The sequence below is a fragment of the Mesocricetus auratus genome, unplaced genomic scaffold (genome assembly GCF_017639785.1).
Source record: "Mesocricetus auratus isolate SY011 unplaced genomic scaffold, BCM_Maur_2.0 Super-Scaffold_100013, whole genome shotgun sequence".
NCBI lineage: Eukaryota > Metazoa > Chordata > Mammalia > Rodentia > Cricetidae > Mesocricetus > Mesocricetus auratus.
Window position 1 is genome coordinate 37422328 of NW_024429196.1, and position 27489 is coordinate 37449816.

A 27489-nucleotide genomic window follows, 5' to 3' on the forward strand; every position below is an offset into this window, starting at 1 on the left:
CCTGTAGATACTGCTCACTCTCTGTTCCCTAATTAGTATGTGGATGACTAAGTAAAAGCAGGAGTTATACAGACAGGTATAGATATCAACATACATATACACAAGTTAAAACAACTTCTCTTTCTAAAGAGTAAGGAAACTAAAAAATGAAGAGTCAGTATATGATCCAAAGATAAGATACTACAACTACTGGTGAAGATGTAACATAAAAAAAAAAGGTATTAAAAAATAGAGATGCAGGTATAGTGCACTAGAGTAGATGCTGAGCATATGCAAAACTCTGGCAAATAAGTAATAACTCTATAGTTATTAAGAGTTTATCATAACAGACTTAGTAGACTTCCTAGGGGAGGCCTTACCCTCTCCAAGGAGCAGATGGGAGGGCAGAAGTGGAGGGAGAAGGAGGAGAGGAGGGAGGGGGAACTGGGATAGGAATGTACGGAAAAAAAAAGGTATATACAAATGGTCACAGAAAAAAAAGTCTATCACAGAAGCCAGGTGTAGAGGTACACACCTTTAAGCCCAGCCCTCAGAAAACAGAGGCAGGCGGACAGACCTATTGTGAGTTCCAGGCCAGCCTAGTCTACACAGGAAGTTCCAGCCAAAACTTCTGTCAGAGAAGTCAAGAAAACAGGAAAAAAAATTATGGGTAACTCAGCTAAAGAAATACATTATGTGCACATACATGGGACAGTATGGACAGGCTGAAAACACAATCCCTGCTGACTCTAGGGAAAATGGCGGAGTCCTAAGCTACATCCTCTGACTGAACTCCAATCTTTCTGAGAGCCACCAATTATAAAGATAAACAGATAAACGTATCCATAAGAGCACTGTCATTTCACTCCTTCCCTCAAATAGCCCTTGAAAGCATGAGTAAGCAATGACTGCATAGGACCAAGGAGGTCCATAAGATGCTGGTCACCCAACTGCTTTTTCTCTGTAGGAGGCATGTGCTGTCCTTCTGGGAGCATTCAAATTACTATTTCCAGGTAGAGTCTTACATGGAATTTACAATATTCCAGAGGAAGAACTTCAAGTTCAGACAACGTAACAATGGTAAAACTGAAAGTTATGTAGCTATGTGATAGGCACATGACAGCTCACTGTAATTTTTCTGTACTACTTTGACTTTCAGAATGTTTCTTAATATAAAGCTACTTTTACTTGTGTTTTTCACAATATGAAGCAATATTACTGCCACAGCAATGTGACTTAAAGAAACTGATTTTCTCACATCAGTAGACAGTGCGTGACTGAGGTGCTGATGATATTTCTTCTAAGGGCTCTTCCTGCAGCTTGCAGATTGCTGACTTCTTGTGTCTTTCATACGACCTTCCCTGCACCTGTTCATTTGTATTTTTATCCTGCATGGACACTGGCTGTGAAGGATTATGCACAGATCCACTTGTTCCTGTAACTGCCACTCTTTAAAGGCCCACCTCCAAACAGTCACATTCAAAGTACCGAAGGTTAAGACTTCAACATACTAACTTGTGGGTAAAACAATTTAGCTGACAAGCACAGGGAATATTAAGAGGGGCAAAGAGGCTCACATTTGCATTCTCAATACTCAGGAAGCTCAAGCAGGAGGTGTCAAGAGTTTAAGGCCTTCTATGCCAGTCTGAGCTATACAGTGAGACCCTGTCTTGAGAAGAGAAGAGGGCAAAGGGGCTATGAAAATGGCTCAAATGTCAGTACTCACAAAACTGGGTATTTCACAAATACTTGTAACCCTACCTCCAAGAAATCCAGTATTCCTTCTATCCATTGTAGACACCTGGAAACACACACACACACACACACACACACACACACACACACACACACACACACACACACAATAAAACCCCAGACAAGGTGGTATATGCTAGAATCCCAGAAGACTTGGGAGGCTGAGTCAAGGTCAGCCTGGGCTACCTACACACATCTATTACCAGGCTAGTATGAGCTACATAGCAAGAAAGACCCTATCTCAAAGGCACATGAAGAAGAGGACTAGGAAGTAAATAATTTATGTACATGTATATAATTCTCCAAAAATTAATAAAAATATCATTAAAAATTATCAATAAATAAAACCAAACAAATTTTAAGGCAAGAAAAAAGAGGTAACCATTACCTGATATGATCGGGTGTGGAACCACAGCAGCCACCAACTATATTCACCAAGCCATCCATAGCAAAGTCCTGTACTTAGGGAAAGTAAATTCACTGAATTCTAAATTCACCAAAACAAACTCAGCATGAGAGCATTTGCTTTGTATATTTTCTGAATAACTAAAATTATATTAAAGAGAAATAAACATATTTACTTTAGATTAAAAAAAGCTACAAGCCCTAAGTAAAAGACACACATGGACATAGTTCAGATACTATGAAACCTTCTATGCTATCTGAAACACAAGAGAAATTTTATTTGCCTACCTGATGAAATGAAACAGCATTTTACCCATATGACCAGAATAAATAATACATTTTCAAGTAGCATGAGTATCAGCTTTTCGATTTAATTTAAACTTTTTAAAATAAAAACTGAAAGTCCTGTCACATTAGCCATGTTTCAAGTGTCCCATCAAACACACGGGTAAGGCGCCACACTGTCAGCATGGTCTGGAACAACCAGAGGCTAGTGAGCGAAAAATGAGATAAAGTAAAGAGGCTGGGAAAGCAGCAGAACACCAAGACTATCTACTTAAGATAATTGAAATGATAATCTCAGCACTCAGAAGGCTGAGGCAGAGAATCATGAGTTTGGACTGTAGCAAAACCTTATCTCAATGGAAACAAAAAAAAAAGGGGGGGGGGGATACTGAAATCATAAGAACTGACTCAGAAACAAGAGAAAGCAACAGTGAGCCTGGACCTGAAAACTCAAAAACTGAAGACAAATGGAGGCATCACTAGATGGCTGCACTAAGCAACAGCAGTGGTAAGTCTCATGATTCAAAGATGGCAAGTACAGTCAAGAGAGGCAGCTAAGTGAACCTCCAGTCCACCTACCCAGAAGTCTGAAGTTAATGAGAGGGGAAGTCATTATTTGATGGTGTTGAAGAAGGGACATTGTAGAGATCTGTGTCATTTAATTCGCAGGACCTCACTGGGAATTTTCCAACAGCTACCACTGTCAATAGATAAGTAAGCAGACTCTGCCTGATGCTTCCAATACTTTAACTCAGAGTACTTGAACTTCATCTTGTTATTTATATACTAGATTTTGAGGGAAAATTATGTTAATCCAAATACCATCTTCCATCATACATGTGGCATATGCTCTATAAACCCAACATTCTGGAGGCTGAGGCACAAGGATAGCAAGCTTAAGAGCAGCTTAGGCAAGCCAGACTGGATCTCAAAGTTAATTAAAATAACATTGTATCTGTCTCTTCAAAACTGAAATCAATGGATCCCTGACCTTTAGGTGATTGGCCATCATGGATGGTGTCTCATCATAGTCACCAAAAGTATTGGGAAGACCTGAAAAGAACATTTCAATCATTACTCAAAATTACCTTAACAAATATGTAAGTGCATTAAAATTTATACAATTCTGTATTGATACTGCTTGTGTGGAAGACATACTCCCACAGCCTTCGAACTAATGAACATCTGACATGCAATGAGACCAAAAAATGAAAAACCAGCCTTCTTTAAATTAGTTAAATACTTCTACTGTATTTCAGATAGCATAAAAAGTTTCATTGTATCTAAACTATTTCCCACAAGTACCTTTTACCTAGGAATTGTGACATTTTTGTTTCTAAAGTAAATGTTTATCTCTCTTTAGTATAACCTGATACTTTATCCTCTGATTATCTAGTTTCTTGTTGAATTCATGCACTGCCCCTGATTACTAGAGGGAAATAAAATACATTATACATTTTCTAAGATTTATTTATGAGTTTTGTATTTTGCTCAATTTAAGCTTATGCACCACCTGTTGGCCTGGTGCCCACAGGGATCAGAAGAGGCTGTCAGGTCCCCTAGAAGTGAAGTTATGGATGGTTGTGAACCAACATGTGGGCGTTGGGTATTAAGTCCAGGTCCTTGGTAACCCTGAACCATCTCTGCAGATCCTTTTTATGCCTTTTTAAATGTATACACTTGAGAGTGGTGAGGTGTCTCAGCAAATAAAAGCATTTGGGGCACAAGCCTGATGCCCTGAGTGCAAGTCTCAAAACCCACAGCAGAAGGAGGAACCGATTCACAAAAGTTATCCTCTATCCTCCATATGCACAGTGACACACATGCAATTGCACCCACATATACAGATCATTTACACCCATATTAATAAAATTATTTTAAATTTTTTAATGTATACATTTAGACAACAATGTACAGAAAATGATTTTTGGCCCTAAGTAGCTAATAGTACTGGGAAACCTGGCCAGCACAGAACAAATCACCAAATACTTTTGAAATATTTAGGTGCCATCAACTAGAAATCTTAGCTTTTAGAACATAACACATAATACTACCCACAATGCTTTTCTGCTAACAAATGAAATGGAGAAGGGATCTCTCTTATTTTGGCATTTCTCTGGCTATATTCACATGAAAAAACTCTTGTTAGTGACATAACTAGACTAACTGCCTGAAGTTATGCCCTATTTTCAAACTGCAAGCTAGGCAAAACTGTTCTTTCAGGTTTAAGGAGAAGCACTGGTATAAAAACAAATAGGCTTTTTTTTTTGTTTTGTTTTGCAAAATTCTTGTTGAGTCTCAAACACACACACACACTCCCCCCTTCCCCTATATGTACACACGTGCACACACACACACACACACACACACACCTACAACACAAATTCTCCAAATCAAGATGTTACCCCATTTACTATGACTTTACTATATCAAGTTCTTCATGTGCACCCACTACCCTAAACACACCTGCATTTGGGTAACAGAGGACATAGGCTGTTGTGCATTTTCCAATTGTTTCAATGAAAGGCCTCATTTCAGCTGCACCCAGAGCACAATTTAATCCAATGCTGGAAAAAAACAGTAAACAGACATCAGCATCATCATCTTTCATTCAAATATGTATGCATAAAAGTACAAATATAAAGAGAAATCCAGGATTTTTGGTGAATAAACTATTCTGATGATCTTAAAATAGCAGATGTGTCAATGCATATTTGGGAAGATCCATACAATGCAAAAAAGTGAGCTCTAATGTAGACTAGTATTCAATTAATAATGCACTAATACCCTACAATACCAAGGCAAGATGTTAACAGGGAAAACTAGTAGAAGTACAGACAGGGAGGGAGTATACAAAACTCTGCTTTCTACATTTTTGTTGTTGTTCTAAGTAAACCTATACCTGATCTAAAGCAAACATAATTCTTTGATCACTAATTTTCAACCGATCCTCATATCTCCCTTAAGACAGCTAAGTCCAAGTCTAGGCATGATAGTAAATGTCTGTGATCCCAGCACTCAGGAGCAGAGGCAGGAGACCTCCTCATTGCCACAGCAAGTCCGAGACTACTCTGAGCTTCAAGAGATGCTGACTCAAAAACAAACACATCAAAAGGGCATGCATGGTTAACTTACAAATGAACAGACCTTTTCAGTTTAGCCATTTTACTAGTACGTTTGCTAACTTTCATTGTAGGCCACCGTGGTTTTATGGATGAGAATGGCCAACCAAGGCTCACTGTTTCAGTTGGTGAAACTGGGAAAGTATAGGTCTGGCCTTGTTGAAAGAGGTGTGTCACTGGAGGAAGACTTTAAGGTTTCTTAAGACTTTCATTATTCCCTTCTTAGAGGATATGTCTCAAGGTGGGAGCTCCAGCACCATGCCTGCCTGCTGCCGTACTCTCTACCTGATGGTCATTAACTCTAACCCTCTGAAACTGTACCCCCTAAATTATACCCTTTCTTTTATAAATTGTCTGGATCATGGTATTGTATCACAGCAACAAAAAAGTAAGACAGCCACTGCCACCTGGATTCAGCATATAAAAAATAAATCATTGTGTTTGAATGTTTTCCAAACTTAGTTCCAATGCCAATTTGACATTTCCATAGTTGATGTTACCCAGTCAAGCAGTCTTCAACTACAAATATGTAGAGATAAACAACAAACTCAGTTCTTAGAGTTTTAATAAAGTTCAAATGAAACATCACATATTGACATTCTTTATCAACTATCCAGTTCTGATACATCCATGTATCCTGTCTCTCTGCTTAGCAAACTCTGGCTCAAGTCTTCCAACATAGTTCAGATGTTACCATGTCTAAAGAGTCATCTCTGAAACCTACAAGGACTCATCACTGCATACAGCCAGATTTCCTTCATTGTTTCTGTACAGCACCATCTGCCCTACCATTTATACTTGGGGAGCGGGAAAACAAGGGAGGCATGCACATCTGGAAATGAGAGGACAACTTTCAGGAGGGCTTCTCTCCTACCATGTGGGTCTTGGTGATCAAATCAGATCACCAACCATAGCAGCATGCACCGTTACCTGGTGAGCCATGTTTTATATTCTTATTTAGTGAAGTGTTTCTCCTTAATGTGGACTACTTCACTTGGCCAGTATTCCAGGGCACATAGCCAAATTTCAATAAATGATAAATTAATAATAGCATGGGATTCTATTGTTCTTTGTTAACAAAGATTATGGCAACAGCCAATCATTAAACAATAGTTTCTCATAAGTTAACCCTTTTCTCATGACTGCTAACTTCTAATACCCCTCCATTCTTAAAAGATAAAAACATGAACTTTAACATTCCTACTTTATTTTACTCCAACATACTTCTGCATGTCCCACAAATTGGGAAGAACGTTTGTAACCACTGCTGTGAAAATGTAAATTGACTGTTAATAGCCTAAAGTAAGGCCCAGCCAAGCACAGTATTAAACTATAAGCAGACTCACAGGCAAACATTTGACTACCGCAAAGGTATGAGAACTCTCCTGATATCAACATGGCCCATTTCATTACAGTGGCCTTGAAGTCCTCAAAGTCTGAAAGACTAGAAGAAATCCAGTACACCATGGAAATGTCATAGTGGAAACACAAAAGCAAGGCCCCTCGAAGGCCATGTTATGAAGTCCCCAATAAAGTGCCCCAAAAGAAAGAGTCACTCACCACAGCGGGTCTGAATGAGACACACTAATGACAAATGCCTCTCCTGTTTGGCCAGAAAGAGTTCGTCCACTTTTATCAACAATGGTCCCAGAAATCTGAAGTAACAATGTTAACAGATCAACAATTTAGAATCTGGCAAAGAATATGGTCACAAAGATAAAGAGAAATGAACAAGGGGAAGTTCTCCGTTCTTTCACGAGGGAGAGAACTGGCACATGGATATATGCCAAGTGACTGGGGGAGAGGACTCACTCAAGAAAACCCTGGCAGCCTTAGATGTCACAGGCCGGCACACATCCCTCCTCAAGCCCTAATAGGACCTGGTCTTTAACTCCATCAGTCACTTACTTCTAAGTTCTCTTTCCTATTTCTCCAGAGGTAAGCAGCTATTGATAGGAGGGAGATGAACAGAGGGTATTTTCTGAAAGATATACTACTATTCCAGGGAGGGAAAAATCCTACACAAAAACCCTAATTGTAAAGGAATTTTTTTAAGAGAGAGAGGGGTTCTCAAGCATATATTTAAAAACTTACAAAGATAGGCCGAGGAGGAGCATACTTCTCTTCAAAGAGTTTCTGGAGTGCAAACAAGGCTGCCTGTCAAAAAAACAAGACTATCTTTATTTCTGAGAAAGGTTCAAGGTCAATCTAACTGCATGATCAGCACATCCTTTCCCCAGACCTCTTTAGACAGGATACACCCCAAGCTGAGGATAGGAAATCTTCCCTAAATGCCTAACACTGTTCTTGAGTGTAACATTGTACATACTAATGAATACTCAGGAAAGGAAATCTCAAATATAACACTTACATGCTAACCAAGATCAGGTAAGGGAATCTCAAGTGTAACAGTGTACATGCTAAACAATGTTCACCCAAGGGAATCTCAAATGTAACACTGTACATAATAAACAATGCTCAGGTAAGAGAATCTCAAGTGTAACACTGTACATGCTAATCAATGATCAGGTAAGTGATCTCAAGTATAACACTATACATGCTAAACAAGGCTCAAGTAAGGGAATCTCAAGTGTAACACTGTACACAGTAACAAATGCTCAGGTAAGAGATTCACAATGTAACACTGTATATGCTAACTAGAGCTCATGTAAGGGAATCTCAAGTGTAACACAGTACATGCTAACCAATGCTCAGGTAAGGCAAGCTCAATAACACTGTACATGCTAACCATTGTTCAGATAAGGGAATCTCAAGGGTAACACTGTACATGCTAAACAATCCTCAGGTAAGACATTCACAATGGACCACTGTACTTGCTAATGAAGGCTCAGGTATGGGAATCTCAATTGTAACACAATACATGATAATGAATGCTCAGGTAAGTGAAACACAAGTATAACACTATACATGCTAAACAATGCTTAGGTAAAGGAATTCCAAGTATAGCAATGTACACACTAACAAATGAACAGATAAGGTAATCTCAAATGTAACACTATACATGCAATGCTCGTGGTAAGGAATTTCAAGAGTAACACTGTACCATGCTAACCAATGTTCAAGTAAGGGAATCTCAAGTGTAACACTGTACATGTTAAGTAATACTCAGGTAAGGAAGTCTCAAGTGTAACACTGTACATGCTAACCAACACTCAGGTCAGGTAATCTCAAGTGTAAAACAGGACACACTAAAAAAAATGCTTAGTTAAGGATATCTCTAGTGTAAGTAACACTGTACATGCTAACCAATACTCAGGTAAAGGACTCTCAAGTGTAACACTGGACATAATAAGCAATGCTCAGGTAAGGGAATTAAAATTTCAAGTGTAACACTATACATGCTAACCAATGCTCAGGTAAGAAAAATCTCATGTGTAACACTGTACATACTAAGCAATGTTCAGGTAATGGACTCACAAATGTAACACTTGACAAGATAACCAATGTCCAGGTATGGTAATAAATACCAAGTGTAACACTGTACACACTGAACAAGCTCAGGTAAGAAAATCTCATGTATAACACTGTACATGCTAACCAATGCTCAGATAATGGACTCACAAATGTAACACTTCACAAGATAACCAATGTTCAGGTATGGTAATAAACACCAAATGTAACACTGTACATGCTTACCAATGCTCAGGTAAGGAAATCTCAAGTATAACACTATATACACTGACCAAAGCTCAAGTAAGAAAATCTCAAGTGTAACATTGTACATGCTAATGGATGCTCAGGTAAGGGAATCCTAGGTGTAACACTGTATATGCTAACCAATGCTCAGGTAAGGGAATCTCAAGTGTAACACTGTACATACTAAGCAATACTCAGGTAAGGAAATCTCAAGTCTAACACTCTACATGCTAAACAAAGCTCAGGTAAGAGAATCTCGATTATAACACTGTACATGCTAAAGAACACTCAGGTAAGAGAGTCATAATGTAACACTGTATATGCTAACTAGAGTTCATGTAAGGAAATCTCAAGTATAACACTGTACATGCTAACCAATGCTCAGGTAAGGGAATCTCAAATGTAACGCTATACATGCTAATCAATGCTCAGGTAAGAGAATCTCAAGTGTAACACTGCACATGCTAATCAATGCTCAGGTAAGAGAATCTCAAATATAACACTGTACATGCTAATCAATGCTCAGGTAAGGGAATCTCAAGTGTAACACTGCACATGCTAACCAATGCTCAGGTAAGGGAATCTCAAGTGTAACACTGCACATGCTAACCAATGCTCAGGTAAGGGAATCTCAAGTGTAACACTGTACATGCTAATCAATGCTCAGGTAAGGGAATCTCAAGTGTAACACTGCACATGCTAACCAATGCTCAGGTAAGTGAATCTCAAGTGTAACACTGCACATGCTAACCAATGCTCAGGTAAGGAAATATCAAGTGTAACACTGTACACGCTAATGGATGTTGAGAAAAGGGATTCCAAAGTATAACACTGTACATATTAACCATTGAGGGGGGATGTCCTTCTGTATGCTGTGAATATATGTTTCTCTTATTGGTTGATGAATAAAGCTGTTTTGGCCAATGGACAGGCAGGATGTAGCCAGGGAGGAAGTATAGGCAAGGCTTCCAGACTAGGAGGATTCTGGGAAGAGGAATGAAGAGTAAGTCAAGAGGAGATGCCATATGGCTACCAGGAAAGTGGGATGCCTGGGCATTCTCCAGTAAGCCAAGACCATGAGGAGATAAATAGATTAACAGAAATGGGTTAATAAGAGAGAGCTAGTCAATAAGAAGCTTGAGCAATAGGCCAAACAATTTATAATTAATATAAGCCTCTGTGTTTATTTGGGACTGCAAACAACTGCGAGGCCAGACAGGACAGAAACTTCTGTCCACAAATGGGGCCCAAATGTTTGGCAAGAATTTCCACGTAAAACCTGACAAAAGCTTTAAAAGGGTTCTGGACGCACAGAAAGAAAGCCAAAAAGGGCTTCCTATTCTCACAGTCACATGAAGGGCACAGTGCAGAGATGCTTTGGCATTCGGGCTTGAGCACAGCCAAGGTGGACTCCTGCCACAGTATAAAGAGGCAGTCGGTCTCCAAGCCGCACAGCATGCTTCATGACAGATTTAGCTTTTACTCATACAGACTAAAAAGGTTTATGGGCAGTATGCCACAAGCTGCTTGATGGCGGCACAGACCAGCGTTGAGGAGATGAGCACAGCTCCCAGAGCTCGTGGTAAACATACCCTGCCACACTGGAAAGCCTAACTGATTGGGGCCAACAGGCAAAACCTCCACTTTAATCCTAGTCGCTGTTTAGTAGATTAAGACTCATGTGGTCAGGAAAAGACGGAGATATACAGTAAAGACTGATTCAGATAAAAAGAAAAAAAAACTAAACGGTTTACAATGTGATTAAAAATATACATAGGCTTGGAGGGAAAAGAAAAAGAATAGAGAAAGTCCTTAAAAAAGAAAGGAGTAGCTGGGTATGGTGGCACATGCCTTTAATTCCAGCACTTGGAAGGCAGAAGCAGAGGGATCTCTGTTATTTCAAGGCAATCCTGGTCTACAGAGTGAATTCCAGGACAGCCAAAGATACACAGAGAAACCCTATCCCAAAAAAGAAAAAAGCAAAACAAAACAACAACAACAAAAAAAAAAAACCCTCTAAAAATAAAACTAAAAGAAACAGAGTAGGCCAGGCGTTGGTGGCGCACGCCTTTGATCCCAGCACTTGGGAGGAAGAGGCAGGTGGATCTCTGTGAGGTAGAGGCCAGCCTGGTCTACAGAGCGAGTTCCAGGACAGCCTCTAAAAATACAGAGAAACCCGGTCTCAAAAACACAAAAGCAAAAAAAAAAAAAAAAAAAAAAAAAAAGAAAGAAAGAAAGAAAGAAACAGAATAATTTTTTAAAAATCCATGTAAAGTCAGAGAGTCTAGATGCTATGTTATTATGTTGTCTTTGAATTGTTTGATTCCTGAAGAAGGAGCAACAGTAGTTAAAAGTCATTTGATTATAAATGCTGCTGGATTAATCCAACCTATATATTTTGAAAATGCCTTGACTTCAAAATTTAAGTCTAAGGACATGTTACTTTGGAAAAGAGGTTCTGCTTTTGTTTCCACAGAAAATGGAAAGCTGTGGATTCCTTCCAGAATAACATAAGGTTTGGTCAAGCAAGAACCCCTGAAGTAACAGCCCAGGTGATCCAACATCCAAAACAACTGAGATGATGTACCCTCACAGACCACTATAGCTAGGATTTGTCTAGGGTTCTGGGTTTTCTCATGATCCCCTGAAATTGACAGCACCCCCAAACAGCAGGAAGCAGTTTGGAGAGAACTACACCCAAATACCCAAATATTGTCTATAAATGTTTGTTTTCATTAAAAGGGGTTGGTTATAAATGGTTAATGACCACAGTCAATCTCTTACAGAAAAAAGGGAATATGATATAGAAACGAATACCATGCATTGATATGAATTTTGGTTCATTGATACAAATTTAAGGTTAATTTTGTCATAAATATATTTCTACTCTTGTTTAGGTATTGTGTTTATACCACTCATTTTAAAATGTGCAATTAAATACAGATTACAGTCCCCTATAATAGTTAAAACTTACGTTAGGTTTTCTAGATATACAGAGGTATATTCTAAATGGATAGGTATTCTTCAAAATCTTATAAAGACCTACAAATATGGCATTTAAAATAGTTTACTAGGGTTTTTCATGACAATGAGACACAACTGCTCCTGACAACACCAATTATGTCAGAGAGGAAGCTGGGCATCAAAGAAACTCATAATGGAGTTTGCCTACAATATAGCAGGGATAGCCATTTGGAAAAGAAACTTCTCTTGCCTAGACTGCATGACAGTACACTGTCCAAACTAGACAAGCAGGTTAAGAAGAAAAGTGACTGCTAAACTTGCCAGGATGGTCCTTCAAGTTTCCTGTTTCATCAAACATCTGCCAGGCACTATGGCCTATGGACTGAAGATGGATGCTCCAAAGTTATAGAAAAGAAACTTTGAATGACTATATAGGTAGTGAAATGTCTGTCAATTCTAGAGTTTATATACTATCCTTCTGGGGTCTTCAATGCAGTTGAAGACAGATAGTTACGGTTATGATTTTCCTTAGTTATGATAAAAGATAAGTTACATATAAAAATTTAGACTCACAAAGATAGGATAGATGATACAATATTTTCTTTAAATTTTGCCAAATGTTAGTGAACTAAGTATTGTTAACTATAGTTCTTGCTTGATAACTGTCTTGTTACATATAATTTTACTATGTTAAAGTTAAAGCCTTTTTTTTATTTACTCAGAAAAGAGGAGATGATGGGGGATGTCCTTCTGTATGCTGTGAATATATATTTCTCTTTTTGGTTGATGAATAAAACTGTTTCGGCCAATGGAGAGGCAGGATGCAACCAGGCAAGAAGTATAGGCAGAGTTACTAGACTAGAGGAGGCGGGGAAGAGGAACAGAGAAAGTGAGTTGCGAGAGAGACACCATGTAGCTGCTGAGGAAGAAAGAGGCCCAGGCATTTCCAGTAAGCTAAGACCACGTGGAGATACACAAATTAATAGAAATGGGTTAATAATTAAGAGAGAGCTAGCCAATAAGAAGCCTGAACCATAGGCCAAACAGTTCATAATTAATATAAGCCTCTGTGTATTTATTTGGGACTGAACAGCTACAGGACCGGGCAATAGAGAAACTTCCATCTACAAACCATTGTTCGGGTAAGGGAATTTCAAGTGTAACACTGTACATGCTAACCAATGCTCAGATAAGGGAATCTCAAGTATAACACTGGACATACTAATGTTGCTCAGGAAAGATATTCCAAAGTGTAACACTATACATGCTAAGCAATGTTCAGGTAAAAAAAATCCAAAGTGTAACACTGTACACACTGACCAAAGTTCAGGTAAGAAAATCTCAAGTGTAACCAAAGGTCAGGTATGGGAATCTCAAGTGTAAATGGTACATACTCAATAACAAATACTCAGGTAAGGAAACTTCAAAAGTAACACTGTACATGCTAACCAATACTCAAGTAAGGGAATATCAAGTATAACACTAGACAAGCTAACAAATGCCCAGGTATGGTAATATCAAGTATAACACTGTACACGCTTACCAATGCTCACATATGGGAATCTCAAGTGTAACACTGCACATGCTAACCAATGCTCAGGTAAGGGAATCTCAAGTATAACACTGCACATGCTAACCAATGCTCAGGTAAGGGAATCTCAAGTGTAACACTGTACATGCTAACCAATGCTCAGGTATGGCATCTCAAGTGTAACACTGTACTTGCTAACCAATGCTCAGGTATGGCATCTCAAGTGTAACACTGTACTTGCTAACCAATGCTCAGGTATGGGATCTCAAGTGTAACACTGTACATGCTAACCAATGCTCAGGTATGGGATCTCAAGTTTAACGCTGGACATGCTAACCAATGCTCAGGTAAGGGAATCTCAAGTGTAACACTGTACTTGCTAACCAATGCTCAGGTATGGCATCTCAAGTGTAACACTGTACATGCTAGCAAATGTTCAATTGAGCAAAGAGCTCTGTAGTGAAGCCCTGTCTAGCATGGCGCACAATGTCTGAGGTTCAACCTCCAGGACCATTAAAAAAAAAGTAAAGAAGCCGGGCGGTGGTGGCGCACGCCTTTAATCCCAGCATTCGGGAGGCAGAGACAGGCAGATCGCTGTGAGGAGGCGGAGGCAGGTGGATCTCTGTGAGTTCGAGGCTGGGCTGGACCGACAGCCTCCAAAACAATACAGAGAAACCCTGTCTCATAAAAACCAAAAAAAAAGGAAAGAAATCTGAGTTCTCCTAACAAATTAATTGTTTCCTCTGAAGAACTGAAGACCTAACTTTTCTTTCATTCCTCATTCAGTCAAAATAAAAGTAAATACAACAAAATTCCTTTGTATTTGGTCAGCCTTTCTCATACATTAAAGGGAGGTATAAGAACCAAAGATGTGCATCACTAGAAAAATCATCATGAACTTGGGTTGTTAAACTACTTCACTCAGTTAAAAGTCCATGTTTAAGCTCCAAGCAGTGATCTTCTACTTCTTCTTCCTTTTATCATTAGTCACTGATATGAAGATGAACACATCTGAAATTGGAATGTAACTTGTCATTAATATGAACTTTCCCAGTAATAGAGGGTTTTTCCCCATGGAGAGCATAACATGAAATGCTGGTATGATGATGCACACCTGTAACGCCAATCTTTGAGAGGCTGAGGTAGAAGGACCTCAAGTTTGAGGTCAGACCATAAGACAATTATTATAGGTCAGCGTGGGCTACACAGCAAGACTCTGTCACTAGAATTTCACCCCTCCCTCAGTTCAGAGAAGTCAACTCTCCAGAACAACAACAACAACAAAAAAAGGATCATTTAAATCTCCTTGTTTGTTGCTTTTTGGTTTTTTTGTTTTATTTTGTTGTTAATACCAGACTTCGTTTCGCTGCACAGCACTGGCCACCCTGGACCAGGCTAGCCTTGAATTCAGAGATCTGCCTGTCCCCGTCTCCTGAGTACTGGGATTAAAGGTGTGCACCACCCCTGCATGGAAGACCCAAAAGAGGAAAAAAACTATTTTAGTGCTTTATATTCTTGTTTAGCTGCCCATGTTTCCAATAAGAACAATACTGTGATTCTTTTCAATTGTGTGCCTGCTACTTCCATGGTTAAGAACACATACTGCTCTTCCAGAAGCCCCAAGTTTGATTCCCAGTATCCGTATCAGACAGTTCAAAACCACTGGCAACTCCAGCTATCGTGGTATCAGATGCATCTAGACTCTGCGAGCATCTGTACTAACGTACATATACCCAGACACACACCTATACATGATTTTTAAAATCCAACACAAAAAAAAAAGAGCAGAGGACATAAATCACAGGAAAGGAAATATTATTTCTAGACTCAGGTATGGTGATATACGCACATCAAAGAGCCAACTGGAGACAGACTAAAATGGAACAAACACAAGAAACTTAAGTAGTAGCTATTATTATCATCATCTAACTATAGAAGATTCTTCACAGCCCCTCCATCATCCCACTCCATTCTTCCCCTCACTTACTTTAGCATTGGCTGTATCAAAAATCGTTTCAATGAGCAAGATATCAACACCACCATCCAGCAGTCCTTTGGCCTGCTCCTGGTAAGCTTCAACAAGCTCATCAAATGCTGCAGAAAACAAATCACAGCCAGCGCATCAGAAATTAAACCTTCTGAAAGACACCAGAGTCTGCCCAGCTCAAGTATGGCACCTGTGAATCAATGGGGGCTTAAAATAAAATTGTTTAAGGACAACACTCTCTGTAAAAACCAAATACATTGATAGGAAATAATCAACAAAGTGGTTCCTAAACTATTGTCATGTGACCTCAACTTCTCACAAATGAGCCAGGAATGGGAAGCTACATTAATTTGTTGAACTATATACTTTATTCTCAACATCTTTAAAATAAACACATCAGTCACTTTTCCCATAGATCATCTTAACCCATTAAGAGACAAATGTAAGAAACAGAATTTAGGGGTTGGAGAGATGGCTCAGCAGTTAAGAGTACTTGCCACTCTTCCAGAGGACCAGAGAGAACCCAGCATCCACATCAGGAAGCTTCACATGTCTGTAACTCCAGTTACAGGTGACTCAAAACCTCATCTGGATTTCACTCATACACACACACACACACACACACACACACACACACACACACAAATACAATACAATAAATGAGATCTGGATACATCACAGGTTAAATCTTTAATAAAAGTTATGAGCCCATGGATTTCACCCCTCCCTCAGTTCAGAGAAGTCACCTCTCCAGAAGACAATTTTTAACTAACTCATTAATGTTCACTAACTATTAGGTCAATTTTGTTAAAAATATCCTGTGTTGTCTGTTTCCAGTGAGAAGTCATCTGTCTACTTTTATCTCCAAACCAAAAGGAAAAAATGTCTAGCTGTTTAATAGAGACACTTACAATGCTTGCTATGTTGTTACACCTGACTTCATTCAGTTTGGGAACAGTCTTCCCACTGTTACATCTAGTTCAGAGAACATAGACCACACATCAGCCTGGGAAGCACCACTCTTCGAAAAGAAGCATGGTAGCACAGCATGCACAATTCTGTAAACGAAATCCCATAAGCTGTACTCTCCTGGACTTGTCACCTACACAAAATCCATTACCACAAATGGTATAATTAGGATTTTAAATCTTTTAGACAGTATTAATGCTCGCAGATTGAATTACACTCTTAATTTTTGTCAAATCTTAACAAAGAAAGTTTATATATAACAATTCATATGTACAAGGCTAATATGTTTAGATAATTTGGACTGATTTCTGAAATTAAAAAGTAATATAAACAGGACATGATGGCTCACACTTGTAATCCCCTCACTCAGGAAGCTGAGATGAAAAGGCTGCCACAAATTTGAGAACAACAGAGGCTAGACAGAGTTCTAGGCTACCTAATCTGAATTACTGTGTCAAATCCTGTCTTAAAAAAAAAAAAAAAAACTTAAAAAATTTTCAGAAAGTTGAAGGACAGAAAGGCAGAAACAACATAGCAGTTATTTTATAATAGACCAAGAGTCAACATCCAAATTTGCTTGTTATCTTCCTCTTACGTATTATTTCAGCTAGTTTTATAGGAAGCACTGACAAATCACAATGGATAGGTGAAAACAAGCTCTAAAAAGAACAGCAGCTACCTTTAGAGTATTCCAGGCACTACCATCACTACCATAAGCCCTTGACACTACAGTAAGCCCTTGACACAGGTCCCAGTTTCTCTATCTGTAGATTACTGAAGCACTTCCCCAAGGTCTGTGATTGTATGTAATGAATACTCACTTATGTTCCTATAGTCCGGCCTTTCCACAGATGGGGAGACAGAAAGTGTCTTATTAGTTGGACCCAGAGCTCCAGCCACAAACCTCTTGATTCCTTTGGGAAAAGAAAAAAAAAAAAATGTGAAACCACAAGTTGCTCAAACTTTTTGGTATGAATCCACAGACTTTAGGATCATAATTTCAGCTCTCTGGAATCAGAGCAAGTCTGGGAGTTTGAGGCTGACCTGGGCTACCTACCGGGACTCCATCCCAAAATAAAATAAAAAAGCCTGGTGTTGGGGAAGTCCTATGTCAATAAAGCACTGCTGGCCAATAGGAATCTAGATAGGTGGGACAAGGAGTCCAGGAGGACTCTGGGTAGGAGGAACACAGAGAGTCAAGATGTAACACCATGGGGTAGGAAGCCCGGAACTATTCTCCGGTAAAAGAAATACTTAGATTAACAATTATGGGGTAATTACTTAAGTGAGAGCTAGCCAGTAAGAAACAAGCAAGGCTAACAGCTTCATAATTAATATAGCCTCCTGTGTGTTTATTTGGGACTGATGCGGCTCTAGAACCAGGCTGGCGGAGAGGCTTCTCTCAAGGAAAAGGCTTCCCTTTACAGCCTGGGTCTGGGACTTAGTAGTAGAATGCTGATCTAGCACACATGAAGTACTCATTCATCCTGGTTCAACTCCCCCAGGAAAGAAAAAAGAAGGGGATGAGGGAAAAGTTTCCCTTAATATAAGGCTATATAAAATTCTCTACAGCTCAGAAATCTAAAAAGTCCTAAAAGCCTAATTTTTTCAAAATTCATTTGAAACAAAATTTCTATTGACCTAATATACGGCTGTTTGATTTTATGTGACTGAAATGACAGACAGATTCTCTTAATATATTTGTTCTTGACTAGGAAAATCACACAATAAAAGGGATATATAAATATTATTGCTGTTAACCATTCAAAACAACTCTCAAACTTCAAACCCAAGGATTTCTGCATGCAATCCCATTCTATTACAGCTGTGTGTTGGCACACTTTCTCCATATTCTTAAGAAAAATTCACAGTCTTGAATTTAGCAAGGCGCCTCACAGTAGAACATGATGTGAAAGGCTTTATGGTACTACACTGTAGGCCTTTCACCTGAGTAAATATTAAATCAGAACTAACAATTACAAAGCCTGAAATTCAAGTATGAAGCAGAATGAATATTGTTCTAGTAAGCTCTTTAACCAAAAAAAAAAATCTTGCTTCGGAGCTGGAGAGATGGTTCAGTGGTTAAAAGCACTGGCTATTCTTCCAGAGGACCTATGTTCAGTTCACAGCACCCATGTGGAAGCTCTCAACTATCTGTAACTCTAGTTCCAGGTAATTTGGCATGCTCACAAAGAAATACATGCAGGTAAAACACCAATTAACATAAAATAAAGACAAACAAATCATTAAAAAAATATATATTGACTCTAGGCCAGAAGTGAACTTCTTTCTATAGCAGCTTGGGAAGTTGTGCTCTCATGCATATCAAAACCAAAACCAGAGTCTTATAACTCATTGCTTGGTGACTTTTAGTAATATAAGCTGGGCTGCACTTTACAATACACTGCATGACAGCACACTTCTGTGATTCTAGCATGTGGGAGGTAGAGGCAGGAAGACCAAAACTTCAAGGGCCTCTTCTGCAACACTGGTTGAAACCCTGCCTCAAAACAAAACAAAACAAAAAACAAAAAAAAGAAATCATTTTGCTGCCTGTGAAAAGGTTTCAGGCCTAATTGTTCTTTACCTTCCCCAATGCTAAATAATAGTGTTGATAGGTGTAAGGAAAATGTCCTTATCTTTGAACTAGTTCAATAGCCCATGACCACCTCTCTGTTGGGTTAATGGGCTCTGCAAGTCCATGAACTTAAACATTATCTCTCAGAAACAGATTTCCTTGTAAATTGCTTTGGTCTTCTTCATTAGTATGCTTTCCATAACTTCCTAAAAATTTCTTCCCATCTTTCCTATTGGCAATAACTTCACAGTTCCAAATCTTCCAGGGCTCGACATACTTCTATTTTCCCTGTCTTGAAGCCTCCCACCAGCAGTGTTCTGATGGCAGCTAGCCAGGAGGTTAGTTATTTCAAGAACCACTTTCCAAGTCCCAGCAAGACGGAGTCTAATGCTACAGCCTTCTGTCAGCCAGGAAGAGCAATCAGGTCAATCAGGTCATCAGTAGTCTACAATGAGCAAATGCTCAAAATACAATCACTGCTTAAATGAGCCAAGCACAGGGAAGGAAGGTAGCTTTAGAAGGATAAGATCAAATATTCTAATAATAACAAAAATCAAATCAGTCAGTTGCTATTTAATAACCCACTGATGTGCCCAGCTACCAAGTCAGGCTATGAGTATCAGCAAGGTAAACAGTAAACCCTGAACTAGAGATCCATGGGGACAATGTTTCTTCAGAGAGATGCTGAATGGTTCTCTATGATACTACAGGAAGAATCCTGCAAACAAGTAGGTTATCTGTCCCAAGCCAAACTCCATTTAAAGTAAAACTGCACATAAGAGTTGAGAACATCAAATGACTCATGTGTGCAACAAAGGAAAATGTCCCTTACCTGTCTGCACAGTTATCTCCTCAGCGGCTCTTCTGGCCACATCTGCAGAGCACTTGTTCATCCGGTAGGCCTAACATATCAACCACTGAAGTTAGTCTGTCCTGCTTTTCTTCCATCCAGCCTAGGCAATTCTTAGTTGAACTCACCAAGGAACTAGCATGAACTAATGAGGTCTAAGTGAAACCATATGATGTAACATATGTATGTATCTGGACATCTAGCAGGTCAAATAAGCTGATACAAAAGAATATTCCACAAAATATTCTAATCCAGGTGTGGGAGCCTATAATCCTAGCACTGGGAAAGCTAAGACGGTGAATTCGAAATTGTGCCACGGCTATATAATGAGATCCGTCTCAAAAGGAAAAAAGAAAAGGCACTCTAATGGGGAAAGCATCAACATTTGAGAGGAGAAACCTAAGATCTAAGAGTGTCTCAGCCACTGCAGAACCAATTGGCAGCCCTCAGGGCAGCTTCCCCTGGCTCTGATTTTCTTACTGGACTATGGTAGACAGAAGCAGTTCTAAACTTTCTGTAGATTATTAACACCTTAAAAATCTTGCCAAGAGTTGGGGTGCTCGCCTTTAATCCCAGTACCCAGCAGGCAGAGGCAGATGGACCTCTGTGAGTTCAAGGCCAGCCTAGTGAACAGAGTGAGTTTCAGGACTAAACAAAGAAACCCTGTCTCAAAACAACAACAACAAAAAAGTCTCATAAAGAGAGCTGGAGAGACGGACCAGTGGATGCTCTTCCAGAGGACCTGAGTTCAATTCCCAGCAAGCACATGGTGGCTTATAGTCACCTGCTAATCCAGTTTCAGGAGACCCAATACCCTCTTGTGGCTTCCATAGGCACCAAGCACACTCATGAATGCACAGACATATATACAAGCACTGAAAAACATTTTTTTTCATCTGAGAAAGGATCATAAACCTCTCGATGAAAAAGAGCAAGCAAGTAGGCAAACACACAAAAAAAGCAGTCTACAAGTGAAGGGACCCTTCAGAAGCTGTTCATACACCAGCAAGTGTTCCTAGGTTTGTGATCTGCATCAACTCCTTTAACCGCCTTGGCTCCTCAAAGTGTGCAATTAATAGATCAGAGTATCCTACGCAGGGTTTGGTGCACTGTTCATGGCCCATCTAGTTGAGCACTTCTGTTCTGAACAGCCACAGCCATTTATTTATGTGTACAGTTTCACAGTCATAATACTGCCTTGACCAAAGGATACACTGTTATTTGCCTATCACTTGCCCCCAAAAGCCAGCTGCAATGAATGGGCTGCTACCCTCATAAGCAGAAGAGGTTCCAGCCATGATCCCTGATAATTAGAATCAGACTGACTGCTGCTTCAGGTGATTCTGTCACTAGCAATCTCCAGTGCAATAAATGCTAGTAAGCATGTTAGATAGGAAAGTCTCACCAAGTGTTCAAGGCCATAGTCAGCTTGGGCAATACTAGTGCTGCTGAAAGTGTTTGTTTCAATGATATCTGCTCCAGCCAGCAAGTATTCCTGCAACAAAAGATAGTATGTCAGCTACTGTGAACTTAAGAGATGGCCCCAATAATAAACATGGCTTTTCATTCTGTCACTAAAATCTTTTAATCAACACATAAGACAATACACTCAAGACTAGAGATGCAAGCAAGTACAAGCATTTCACAGAAAGGCATGTGATGTAATACATAAGCACAGAACATAAATTCGGACAAAAATAATATATTAAGTTATATAAATATAGTTAAATTCCTTAAACTCTGGTTTTTGGTTTTGGTTTTTTAGGGTTTTGTTTTTGCTGCCAGTTTTTAAGGAAAAAATATACAAACTTTAAGGAGTAGTGGGTGGGGCAATAACTAGAATCCTGCCTATCAAATTCCTGAAATTTTCTGAGTATTGGCCTCCTCATCCAAATTATTAAAACAATTTTCTGCCAACACTAAATCTATATGGTAATATCAGGCAGCACTTCAAGTGTCTGGCACACCTGGGCACTCAGGAGCTGCCAAGCTCTGTTCCCCATACCTCCCTACTTGAATGTAACTGATCAGAGAACTGTACTGCCCTAAGAGATCAAATTTTGAGCATTTTTTTTTCAGTCTGCATCTCCTACTCCTCTATCTGCATCCTTCCTGGAATACAGAGAACTTGGTACTCTACCACTCTGCCTGTTAAAAACCTGCCTTCCTAGTTTCTCTGTCTGGACAACATCTCCATCTCAATCTGACTCACAGCCTCGACCCCTTTGATTTTCTAACAGTCATTCCTAAGCTGATGAATAATGTTTGCAGAATTGAAAATGAAAGCCAAGACAAGCACATTTATAATAGCAGTTATCAAGAAGGAGATAACTAAAGTAACTTTATTACATGTCATATGATACCTAAAATATCATTGTGTATTTATATGACATGGTGAAGCTATCAAAGCACCAGTGAACAGGAAAACACAATGTATAAGCATATTGCTACAGTCTGAATACAAAATGAATTTAGACTCATGTTTAAGGACTTGTCCCAACTGGTAGCATCTCTGTTCCTGATCAGTACAATGTATCATGATCAATGCCTTTTAACAAGCAAGTGCCCTCTCCACCACAAACACTATAATGCCTTCCTGTCCCAATGGACTATACATTCTATTTGAGCCAAAATAAATCTCATTTCTGTCAGCTATTCTAGGAGAGATAAGTAACATATGCATACAACCACTAAGTTTAAAACATATACATTCAAGCCAGGCGTTGGTGGCCCACGCCTTTAATCCCAGCACTCGGGAGGCAGAGGCAGGCGGATCACTGTGAGTTCGAGACCAGCCTGGTCTACCGAGTGAGTTCCAGGACAGCCTCCAAAGCCACAGAGAAACCCTGTCTTGAAAAACCAAAAAAAAAAAAAAAAAAACACTATGCCACTATGCAGATATAAATGTGTAACAAAAACAATTAGGAAGATAAGCATCAACTGATAGTTATGGTGAAAGGTAGCAATTCACAGCAGTAGTCAAAGGAGAATTTATTCTTATTTTAAACAGCAAGAAAACAGGACTGGAGAGATAGTTCCAAGGTTAAGGGCTGCCTGTTCTTCCAAAGGACCTAGTTTCATTCCCAGCACTCATGACAGCTCACAATCATATGTAACTATAGTTCCAGAGGATCAGACACCCTCTTATAGCCTCCACAGTAAATATAAATACATATATTTACTACACAAATACACATTCTCTCTCTCTCTCTCTCTCTCTCTCTCTCTCTCTCTCTCTCTCTCTCTCTCTCTCTCTCTGTATCTGAAAACAACCCTAAGGGCACCTCCTGATGCCATACTAAAATTCAATGTACAAATCTTGGCAGGGAGGAAGAGACATGACAGTCAGACCTTAGTGTACCCTACTAGATGACCAGATCTGCTTTCTCTTGCTGTACTCCATCATATGAGGATATGACAGGAAGAAAGGTATACAGTAAGCAGAGAGGGCCCTCAGTAGACCCCAGATCTAATGGCATCTCAATGATGTACTTCCTACTGTTACAAACTAAGAAATAAATGTTGGTGCCTGGAGAAGTAGCTCAACAGGTAAGAGCACCAGGTGCTCTTCCAGGAAACCAGGTTCAATTACCAATACCCAAATGGCAGTTCACAACCATCTAAAACTCCTAGAGGCAATCCTAGAGGGTCTGACACCTAATTTTGGCTTCCCTGCACCAGGCACATACATGATGCACATACATACATGCAGTCAAAGTACTCATACATCATACATACATACATACATACATACATACATACATAGGAATGTTATTTGAGCTACCCAGTCTGAGAACTGTATAGTAGCACAAACTAAGACACCATCTTTCACCTTCACAAGGTATTAATAGACAAATATGAAAATTCCTAATTTGTTTCAGGATTTATGGCTTTTCAGCTAAAGTTTAAATGCTTCAAAGGTCCCCCCCACAAAAAATAAAATAACTACCCTCATCATCTCCTTATCCCAAGTACCGAACCAACACAGTGTGTAACTTTTTTTTAATATTTTATTTATTTATTATGTATACAATCTTCTGCCTGCATGCCAGCAGAGGACATCAGAGCTCATTCAAGGTGGTTGTGAGCCACCATGTGGTTGTTGGGAACTGAACTCAGGACCTTTGGAAGAATAGTCAGTGCTCTTAACCACTGAGCCATCTCTCCAGCTCCCAGTGTGTAACTTTTATTTGGTGTGAAAAACCTGCTTTTTTAAGAAATCCCATCCTTTTTCCATACCTTTTTCCATATTCTCTAGATATAAGGGTCGGAGCTTGATACATGAATAGCCTGAATGAATGTTTAAGAGCCTGGAAATAACTCACCTTATGAATTTGGCAAATAATATCAGGCTGGGTTATACTTAAGATGTCATTGTTGCCTTTCAGTGGCCTGGTGTGATCTCTAAATTCTTGACCTTGGAAACTTTCTTCACTTAGTTTGTATCGCTGGATCATGGTCCCCATTCCACCATCTAGCACCATAATCCTCTTCCTAAGAATGGCTTCAATCTCATCCTGCAGGGTTTTCTTCATCTCTCCTTTAAAGAAAGTAAAAATTGACTTCAAAAAATGAAAGAGGAAGGTATGTAGGGTATGGTAAGTGGTAGACCTTCTGTGTAAGACCACTGAGTTTGCTCCAGCACCAAAAAGGGGAAGAAAGGTAAGGAGGAGGGAGGGGAGGATTAGGAGAGATAAAGAAATGTGGAGGGAAAATTTAGAATAATTCATAACTCACAATACAGAGTAAGTAGAGCTTATGAACTTATATAACTACAGGGTTAGAAAATTACTGCTGAAAATGCTATTGCTGTCATTCTCCCCTCTCCCCCAGACAGGGTTTCTTATGTAACCTTGGCTGTCCTGGAACTCACTCTATAGACCAGGCCAGTCTTGAACTCACAGAGTGCTGGGATTAAAGGTGTGCATCACCACCGCTTGGCTGTTACTGTCATTTCTAATACACATCACGAAACACCAATGAACCCCAATCGATGGTTAAGTAGGCTTAGCTACTTCTGCTTCAGAATTCAGAGAAACAGTCGGCAATGTTTGATTTGAGGGGCATAAACCTAGGCCAGCCTGCAGAAGTCCTCGAAACTCTGTTAATTCCGGAAAGCTTTTATAATTCCAACCTGACCTTGAAAGTGTTAGCTTCCACTATCACCTATTAACCTACTGCCAGAATCAAAACAGTCGCACCACAGGTTTTCCTCACTCGCCTCTGCTTTGTCTATGAAATAACCTCCTAACGCCCTCAAGCTCCTCGCCTCTCCCTGAAAACGTCCCAACTTCAGCCCTTCCCTACCTTGCTGTCTAGTTTCTAAGAACTACTGGAAGGTCACAAAGGATGCTGCAAGACTTTTTTGGCTCATCTTTGCAACACCTCCAGCATCTGCTGATTCAAACTCTGCTCGACTTTAGCACCAAATCCTTCTCATCCTTTTCACTGCACATGTCATTAACCTGATCCTATGCAAATATCTTCTGTAGGAAGCATCTCCAATTCCTCCTACAGCTGGACTCTGTCTCTATACCTGTGGTGATTTGAAGGTAAAATATCCCTAAAAGCCTCAGACATTTGAATACATGGTCCTAGTTGGTGGTGCTGTTTGGGGGGCTTAGGAGCTGGAGATAGTATGTCACGGGGGATGGGCTCAGAGAGTACACAGTCACACTCTAATTTCTCTGTATCCTGATTGTGGTCAAAATGTGAAACGTGATCTTCCAGCTCCGGAGGCCAAGCCTGTCACTTGCTGCCATGCCTCCCCACCATGATGGATTCATCATAACCCTTCCTTCTGTAAACTGCCTTCATCACAGTATTTTATCACAGCAACAGTGTAACAGAGCATGCACCAACAGAGTGCATGCTCAGTAATACCTCCTCACTTCCAACATGCAGAATACTCACCTTCCTGACACACTCCAAAAATGACTCTACACTCACCAATAACCTACTAGTTACTAAGGACACCAATCTGAGGCCCAAGTTTCAAACTATGCACCTGACATCTTCTCCCAGAATACCCAACTGTGAATGGCAATGTAAACTCCAAATCCCAGAAATGTAAACTCCAAATCTCAGTATCATCTGACTCCTCCCAAAAACAACCTCTATTTGGAGGCCCTACCAGTGTAGCCTCTAAAATAAATGCCACTCTGCTAGTCTCTTAGTGAGTTCCATCCTTAATCATCCTCAGGAAGGACAATTCCATAGCTTGCAAGAAAAACCCAAACTAGCTAAGTGTAGTTAATGAACTTGTTTTGTTTTGAAAGACAAAAACAAAGGTTTTATACAGCTCAGACTGACCTTGAACTCACTCCATAGCCACCTAAAATTCCTGACCTCCTGCCTCTATCCCCCAAATGCTGGGATTACACATGTGCCACCACATTTGACTGTATTTACTGAACTCACGGGTGATAAACACTTCCTAAGAAAAGAACAAAGACCCTGTGAGCCAATCAGAAGCAAGCACTCCCCGTACCAAAGGAAACGACTTCCCGAAAACCCAAAGAAAAAGTAAGGCAGAGTGAACCCTATCTAATAAATGGCAGGCAGCAGCGCAGCCATTCCAGGTTACAGCCAAAGCAAATTCAGATGTAGCCCCACTTTGGCCACCTCACAATGTCAATATCCCATCAACTAAGCACTGAGTCTGGCGTGATTAAACTAAAACTGGCAGGGTGACAAAAGGCCAGTCATCTGGGTTTTAGTTTCAGCTCCCCTAAACAGCTATAGAGTTTTAGGTAAGACTTTCCTGTTTCCTGGTTCAGCAAACTGGTAAAACATCATCCCTGTCTTCATCAACGAAACTGTGTTTATAGATGGTGTGTTAACAGCTGAACCTCTGAAGTTACATGTCATTAAATGAGACATCTGTGCTTGAAGTACAATAACATTTGCTAGCTATTCCTACTATTATACTGTTATTATCACTAGCTCTAAAGGCTTTCTACTAACAAGGCCAAAGCTATAGAAAAGCAGTATCTAAGCCTAAAAAAGTGGCTATTTTCAGGGTTTGTAAACAAGAATCAATCCCATAGAAAGAAGACAACAGTCTGTGAAAACAACTGAAACATATTTCAAATAAGGAAAATGAGGACCAAAAACCTTAATCTATAATATTACCTGACTGATAAAGTTGTAACTCACCCTGGAATGAGACCATCGGAGCACAGGGTGTGACATTGGGAGAAAGGCCATCCATGTGGAATTTCTCTAAGAATGATACTCAAACTTCCTATGGGGGTGAAAAGTGCAATATTTTCCACAGATAAGACTTTTGACATCAGGCAGTCAATCATTATTCTGTTATTTACATGTCTTTCTCAAAATAACTCAACCACTGAACAAGTACATACATTTAGTAAATCTAACTGGAGAGTGCCTCCATTCCTCCAT

At 39.6% G+C, this 27489-nt stretch overlaps 1 protein-coding gene across 6 annotated transcripts in view; it reads right to left on the minus strand.

The window, feature by feature from the left end:
* Mtr (5-methyltetrahydrofolate-homocysteine methyltransferase) overlaps positions 1-27489 on the minus strand; it is a 98668-nt gene that overhangs the window by 64551 nt on the left and 6628 nt on the right. For 4 of the 6 annotated variants that reach the window (XM_021228187.2, XM_013114686.3, XM_005071782.4 and 1 more), the window contains exons 2-11: positions 24408-24622; positions 21488-21577; positions 20065-20134; positions 17476-17568; positions 15686-15792; positions 7641-7703; positions 7107-7201; positions 4891-4991; positions 3416-3477; positions 2123-2190 (exon numbers count right to left, since the gene is read on the minus strand). In XM_021228187.2, the coding sequence (XP_021083846.1) occupies positions 2123-2190; positions 3416-3477; positions 4891-4991; positions 7107-7201; positions 7641-7703; positions 15686-15792; positions 17476-17568; positions 20065-20134; positions 21488-21577; positions 24408-24617 (959 nt within the window). In that variant the 5' untranslated portion in view covers positions 24618-24622. Of the gene's footprint in view, positions 1-2122; positions 2191-3415; positions 3478-4890; positions 4992-7106; positions 7202-7640; positions 7704-15685; positions 15793-17475; positions 17569-20064; positions 20135-21487; positions 21578-24407; positions 24623-27240; positions 27329-27489 lie in introns of all 6 variants that reach the window. The other 2 variants (XM_040755598.1, XM_021228186.2) reach the window with 1 other exon arrangement.